The following is a 7,931-nucleotide window of genomic DNA, read 5'->3' on the forward strand; positions in this document are numbered from 1 at the left end:
TTGACATTTTTATTTTAAATTATTTTTATTTTTTTTATCAGAACTGACCGTTCTTTCAAATCGTCAACCCAAAAATCAGTGACCAGAATAATTTCATTTCTGAATCGTTTTTTAAAACCATAGTTTAAGCTGTTTGGTGATTAGGCTTTTAATCTTACATGCCCATTAAGCGTTGACAAGTACAAGCCCACCTATACCATGCGACAAATAAGTTAGCTAGCCTCAACAATGGAAAGAGGATGTTAATTAGAGGGGAGATTCGGTGCAATTCAAGAATAATTTCGTCACCACTCAACCCTTTTAGGTGTTAGGGTTGAGTTGAAAATGAAAATGGCAGGGTACAAAAAATGGGAAGAAACGAGCCTAAGTTTCACTAGAAATTAATTACAAGAAAACGGTTTTTGACATGACAATACACAACAAATTCGTTGCGTTTCCTCCTTACGAGGTGAGGTCCAGCCACTTTAAGTAAAGACAAAAGAAAACACAAAAAGACAAGAAAAGAAAAAGAGGGGTTAAAAGGAAAACACTCATTCTCTCTCATACGTTGTTGGGTGACCTTTGGACTCTTGGAGGGGTTCAAGCAAGAATAAGTTGTTAAAAGTCATATCCATAGCAAGCATCTCCAAGAAGAACTTGCATGAGTGTTTATTCTCTCTCCAGAAGATTTGTTCTTATTTTACTATTGTAAATCATCATTTTGGTGAAGATTTGAGCTTGAGTCAAGAGGGTTTCTCTTAATGATAGTAACTTTGGTGCAATTCAGAAACAAAATCATGTTCAAAGAAGCTGAACCAAAGACAAAATAAATAAGAAGAACAAGGAAGTTTTTCCTATCTTTGCCCTAACTACTCATTATACATACTTGTTTACACCCTAATGTGTCCTACAAGGAATTTTCCTATTCTAATAAAACACTCCTTATTATAAATCTTACAAAATCTCTTCAAAAAGAAAACCTAATTGAAGACAAATTTGAAAATCCCATTATAACACTAATTTGATAAATATAAACTAAGATAAAAATTCTTTGATGGCACTAACTTGGTGAAAGCAAATTAAGATGGGTTGTCGAAACCAACTTAATAATTGTTTATTCAATTGGACTGGATCTCATACAACATCAATCTTTTAGCTGTTGCTAGAGAATAATACATTGTAATCACATTATTGTTGTTATATTAGAGAATTTTCTGAGTTAATGCCTCTTTGTTTTTCTATTGCTTATGGTTGTTGTTACTTCAAGCTCTATTAAGATATAAGTCTATTTGGAAAAGCCTTTTTCACACTTGGATTGTGCAGTGCAAAATAAGGTACTGTGATTTCAGAGTACTACATTTTACCAATAACGTATTCTGAAACTAGAAACAGAGTATTCGCAGGCAAGTCTATTTTTCACATTGCTTCCAAGTGTTGCTAACCATTTTATTATGTTTTCGAAACCTACAAAATTAATATAAAAAGGCTAGAATGCTAGACAGAGACATATTTGGTCAATTAAAGAATAATGTAGATTGTTCAAATGGTCGATTGCTTCTATTCACAATTCATTCTGGGCCCATGTACGGATGGAATGCAACAGGCCCACAACAGCATTGAAAAAAGACAAAGAAAATTAAAACAAACTATAATAGGTGGGCTGCTTATGCATATAAAAGCTTAGTAGTAATGCAGATACCAATCATCTAATTTACTCCAATGGAGTAATTCCCTATGGAGTAATTTACTCCAATGTAGAGTATAAAATATTATACTTTATATTATTTTGTATGCATTTATGTTGTACATATTTACATTTATACTTTTTTCAAACTGAGCCTATATTATTCATCAAGTTATTAATTACCGTTTTTTTCCTTTTTTTCTTAATTTTTTGTTCAAACCCATGTCACTAAGATTTTTTTGGTAACAATGTCAATAAGGCTATTTGGTTCTTTTGACTTAGGTTGTGCTAGTCACTATTTCTGTTTTAACAAATGTTTTCAATTCATTGTTGACATGGCCAGTCAAACCATTTGAACCGTCACCCGATTAGGTTTTTGGGTCCAATTCAGTCAAGACACCTCGGGCAGTCAAGAAACATTCGATCCGGCTGGTTCAACCGTTGACCCATTTGACCTAGTGATCGGGTCGCAGGTTGTACACTCAATGCATGCAAAACTTTAAAAGGTCGTAACTTTGCACTCCAATATTCGATTCGTGTGATTTTTTTGGTAACTTTTCGAGATCTATGTGTTAGTGCCTTTCCCCGCTATTTTCATTAGAAAAAAAAAACTTGTTTCGCCTCAAATTGCAATTTTTAATATTTATTATAAATAAAAAAATTAAATACTGAATAAAAACATAAATTAAATATAAAATAATACAAATAACATATCTAAAGCATATTTATATAAAAATATATATTTATATATTTAATATATTTATATTAAATATATAAATATATATACTTAACACATATATACACTGACATGGCACGATCTGAACCGTTCAACCCAGCCAATTGAATCGATGACCCGCAACCTGGAGTCAAAAACGATTCGACCTCAGGATCAGTTTTTAAAACATTGGTTTCAACCAAAAGATTTAGGGTTGATCGATACAAATTGGCAAACAAATATCATTTGAATCTGTTTATAATTGAAACATCAAATTGACAGTTCTCGCTTTAGGGGGTGATGACATCTAATCATCCTATGAAGTGATATGACATATCTCTCACCAATTTGTATTGATCAACCTGATTAGCAGTAGCAATGGTAGCAATCAAAACCTTAATTAGCAAAATTCTTGCTTTTATTGTTCTCCTGCTAGGAGCTGATTTGAATCAAATGACAGCTTTTAAATTCTAAACAGCGTAATCATAAGAACTCTCTCCTGATCAGCTCTATAGTGCCAGTTATAGTTGGGTAATATCCTTCAAAAAGCTAGCATTAAAGAGCCAATTCAAATGTTGTGATGATTTTTAATTAGTAGCAGTTTATATTAAGACAAGTACTGAAGTACCTCTCGAAAGCCCGTCTACATTTTCCGATTAGAATAATATAAATTATGCTGGCTAATTAATTACCGCACAAAACCAAATCTAATCCACAAGTGCAAAAGCGCCTTAAATCATCCAAGACTCTATGTTTAGTCCTCCCCCACGTGACTCTGCACTCCCACATTATCCTAAATCAAGCGAAGACAATAAACTAATAATGTAAAGAGAACGATTTGTTTAAGTATAACCCAATAAGGAGAAAATTTTAATATGGCTAGTTTGACTGAGTCGATAATTAATATGTACAGGAACTCAGTCTTTTGACTGTGGAATTGATATTTAGGAAGGTGACATACCTCGGTTTACAACTAAAGCTGGCATCAACTCAGCTGGCCAGAAAGATGAATGAACCCCTACAACTGTTGTTACACTGATAACTAAAATATGATTAGTTCTTGGAACTGGTATCCTAGACACTTTACCCCATGCCCAATTACCCCATATACTTTATATTTTATATTTATGTGCATAAGATAAGATCCGATGATGAAGGTGAAAAGGGCCACCCTATTGGTTGGTTTTTGGACATTGTTGCAGACTACAGTCTGCCTGAGAAATCACTACGCCAAAGCCAATTGATGCTCCAATCATGACCCGAAAATCAGATGCCTCAGGGTTCAAACTTAACCTCAAGGCATTAATATTTGCTTTCTTTGCTCTTTCAATTGGCAATGCTTAGAAACTAGAATAGAGAATCAGAGAAAGAAGGAATCAAATGGAGTTTTCTGTAAAAGCAACGATTTTGACAGGGGGAAAATGGGGTTTACGGAGTTGAATGGCTGAACCAGATGGTGCTCTAAACCCAAACCCAGCTTATCCTCTTCCCCAGATCCTGAGATGAGATGAGATCACCATTGGTTAAGACCAAACAACGAGATGGCATTTAGGTAATTAAACCACTCTAGTGTGTTTGGCAGAAAGAAAACCCCCTAACCAGTAACCCCTCGCACATTGGCTGTCTTACAATATTTTGGAGCTCAGCCATTGGTTTCTCTTGTATATACTGCATTAATATAAACAGCTAACTAGACTGGTGATAAACTCATAATAATTCATTAAGTAATAAAAAAATGGAGATGTATAAGACCACAGTGACAGAGCAAAGATTATATATTAAAGAAAGACACAAAAGAACAGGATTAAAAGTAGATAAAAGACAAACAGAGAATAATTCCCCATTAATGTCCAATTGGATTTTTTTTAACCCAAACTGGAAATTCTAAAGAGGACCCCTTCATCTCTCCTGAGTTTCTCAGTCCACACTTACAATTTTTTTTTTTTCATTTAAGATTCTTAGATTTTTAATATAATGAGTTAATCAAGTGTTTCTATTTGCCTTCCCAAGGTTTCTTCTGACTCAGACCGCTTATTTTATCACCAAAGAGGCTGCAGACCCCCAGGCTCCAATAAGACACACAGTCAAACAAAGGGTGAAAGAGAACCCAAAATACCAAAAAGAAATCACCATTTTGCTGACATAAACTATGAGAAAACTGTTTTTTTTTATATATTTTAACTATAAAATAAAAGCCCACTCCATTCTTCTTCTACTGTTTCGGTGCTGTCTATTTTTGTTCCCAAAAGGGACTATTTTTCCAATTTTTCAAAAACAAGAAAAACAAATAACATCAACAAATATTTCTCCAACTTTCCTCAAATTTCGTTTCTTTTCCTTTTTTCTTTGTTTTTTGAGATGGAAATGTAAACTACAACAAACTGTATTTATCCAACAGCATAGATGAGCACTATTAATTTTCTCCCTTCACTAATCTTCTTGGGCGAGTTGAAAATTCTGGTAAATAAACAGCTTGACACTTTTCCTTTCATGCCAAAAGCATGAAAACTGTTGATTCTTTCCTCCAACCTCCATCTCATTTTATTCAACTCCTTTTTTTTTCACCTTGTTTTTTTTTTTTTTTTTCCTCCTAAAACTCCAGCTCTTTTTCTTTTTCTCTAACTCTTTGTGGAGGGCGCCTGCAAAAACCACACCAAAATTTCCATTCAACCAAACCAAATGATTTGGGTGAGAAGCAAAAACGCCACCTCTGACCTCTCAATCTCATGACTTAAGGTCCACCTCGGATGTAGGATTGTTTAGTTTCCTCCTCTTTGTATCTGGACTAGTATGAGAAGAATTTGCACATGACCCAACTGTTAAATCATCACTCTTATAGCTCAAGCATGCGGCATCTAGGACCCCAATTGGGCTCTGGGGCACTGATGGAACTGAATTATTCGCAACCTTATCAAATTCAAAACCACTAATCAATGACATATCCCGAATGAGTTCAAGACATTTCAACACCCTCTCCTGCAAAACCCATAACAGGCAACCCATTCATAAGCTAACTAATCAAATGGGTTAACAACAAATTATGAATCATGGTTAAGACAACAAAATGATCTTTTGGGTGTGCGGTAAGAAGCACCAATTTTACCTTTTTTACATGCTGTATGAAACAAGAAAGAGCACCTTCAATGTCCCCTGTTTTGGCTTCTCTCAATACAGACATTGCCACTGCTGCAGCAATCTCAGAAGGCCTGAAATCCAAAAAGTCAAGCCCTGCATCCCCATTCCAACCCATCATTGGATCAGTCCATGCACTAAATTAACCTTTTACGCCCTTGTAGGCAGAAGAAACCGTGTTGTGTGTGTGTAGAGACTAGAGAGAGAGAGAGAGAGAGATCACCCTTTATTGTGCTTAAGATCAGTTGGATGGATCTTGAGATGGACGAACTAGGGGGAGGTTGATCATGGTTAAACTTACGGAGGAAGTAGTCTATATAGGAGAAAGGAGTCACAGCTTGCATTCTCCATTTCAAGGTACTCAACACAAGAAGCTCCATTCTCTGTATGGTTCTAGCTTCAAAGACGAATTTGGATTCCCCCACCTGATAATAAACCCCAAGATCAGGACAGTGGTTATCAAAAAGAAATCTTCCTTCAATTCTTTATGATTTTTATAATTGAAATCGTTTAACCTGATTGTTGCTTCACCTGTAAATCTAGAGAGAGAGGCACTTCAGTCTCTTCCACTTTGGCTGCTAGAGACAAACAGGCTACAGCTAACAACTGCATCATCCAAGCTTTACCTCTCTACCAATGGCAAAGAACAGAATAGAGACAATCAGGAAATGACCTCAATAGAACTATGTCTTAACGAAGAAAGAAACACGTCCTTTTTTTGGTCTATTTCCTGAACTTACGGGAAGCTCATAAACTGAAAGGAACCGATCTAAGTAATTTATTGACAAATAGGCACTCAAAGGCCCAAAACTGTAATAGGCATGAACCTGTTAAGAACCAACACAAAAGCATTATTCATCAACATAAGGAGTTCTGGATACAGTTCACGAAAAGTAATTCATTTCAGGAGAAAAACTAATCGTCTTCATTTCAGCATCAATCAGAAAAGAGGGCATCCCCGAGAAAAAAAAAAAAAAAACAATATTCTGAACCCAGGACGGAAGAAACCCAAATTTCAATTTCAGAGAGAAAACAAGAATGGAATGGGCTGTATTAACACATCAACATCAAATACGACTAAAAGGAATTAAGAACGATACCCAAGTCGTTTTTAAGCATCAATGCCAATCAAAGAGATGTGGAAAAATCGAATAACTATCTCATAAAATCGATATATATATATATATATATATATATATATATATATATATATATTGATTGGTAAGAGATTAGGAAAATACTCAGAAATCGCATTTGCAATCAACTAAAACCCACCTTCCCAATCCAATCGATGGCCTCTCTTCTAACCCCCAAATCCAACTCCCCACCACGCAACCGGTTTAAATAATCATCCCTGGGCAAATGCTGCCATTCCCTCTCAACCATCATTCGCAGACACTCTTCACTCTGTAATGGGAACCCAATCCAGAACTCCCCTGCACTAAAGCTCTGGTTTTGACGATTCGTTCGATGGTTTTGCTGCTGCCAACCATCTCCAAACTCATCCCCAGCCCCATCTTCAATATCTTCAAAACACATGAAAGTATTGTTGTCTTCTGCACAGAGGAGGCTGGAAGCTGAGCAGTCGAATCTGGGTGTCATTGTAGAACCTCAGAAACCTCTCTGCCTCCACAAATCTCATCAAATGAGAAGAGAAACAGAGATTTGTTCAGAGATTATAAGTGAAGAAGAGATTTCCCCTAAACATAAAAGCAACAAATAGAAATGTAAGGTATAAAGCCTAGCAGAGAAAAAACAAAACCAAATGGGAAGATAGAAGTTGGGGGAGTAAGAAAAGCAAGCCTCGAGGCCCAAAGCTGGATTGAGGTCCTTGAGGAAACTGTTGCAAGAGTGGGACTTATGTAGGAAACGAGTGTCTATTTAGGGTAAAAGGAGAGATTGAGGGAGAGGGGCATGGACTGAGAACTGAGAAGACAAATAATATATGTATTTTTATTGGTCCGAATGTTTAAATGTTAATGAAAAATAACTGGGTTTTTTTTCTTCTGTAATAATTTTTTTTCTTATTTTTTGAGGTTCATGCCTTCATTTCGTGGCAGATTATTTTCTTTACATGACTAGGGATGAAGAAGATGGTTGATGGAATTATTATTCACTGAGAAATTAAAAGATTTGATAATTTAATCACTTAAAACAAGATCTCCCGTACATAAACGTGATTCAGTGAGAGTACAGGTTACTCATCTCCCCTGTGCTTGAGTTATCTACAAATTAAAATATATATATATATATATATATATATATATATATATATATATATATATATATCTTTCAACTTCAAAATAATTTTAATTTATTTTATAATTATATATTTATAATTCTAACTCGCCCATCCCATGGACTAAACAAATTCATTAATCCATTGACTAAAACTAATTACTTTAGCTTACCTCATATGAA

General features: G+C 35.1%; 1 protein-coding gene across 3 annotated transcripts; it reads right to left on the minus strand.

Annotated features, from left to right (window-relative positions):
• Positions 1–4,528: 4,528 nt before the first annotated feature.
• LOC148850625 (cyclin-D3-1-like) lies at positions 4,529–7,625 on the minus strand. Of its 3 annotated transcripts, none has more exons than XM_088942436.1 (6): positions 6,786–7,625; positions 6,251–6,337; positions 6,042–6,140; positions 5,734–5,935; positions 5,482–5,606; positions 4,529–5,354 (listed from the first exon to the last, which is right to left on the minus strand). In XM_088942436.1, exons 1-6 carry the CDS (start codon positions 7,110–7,112, stop codon positions 5,103–5,105), a joined length of 1,092 nt encoding a protein of 363 aa, XP_088798562.1. In that variant the 5' UTR covers positions 7,113–7,625; the 3' UTR covers positions 4,529–5,102. The 3 variants fall into 3 exon arrangements, with proteins under 3 accessions (XP_088798562.1, XP_088798563.1, XP_088798564.1); XM_088942437.1 differs by having other exon boundaries at positions 5,812–5,935; positions 6,786–7,524; XM_088942438.1 differs by lacking the exon at positions 6,251–6,337 and having other exon boundaries at positions 6,786–7,524.
• Positions 7,626–7,931: the final 306 nt, after the last annotated feature.

The sequence above is a fragment of the Nelumbo lutea genome, chromosome 5, assembly GCF_056320005.1.
Source record: "Nelumbo lutea isolate HS-2025 chromosome 5, American lotus-T2T, whole genome shotgun sequence".
Classification (NCBI taxonomy): Eukaryota; Viridiplantae; Streptophyta; class Magnoliopsida; order Proteales; family Nelumbonaceae; genus Nelumbo; species Nelumbo lutea.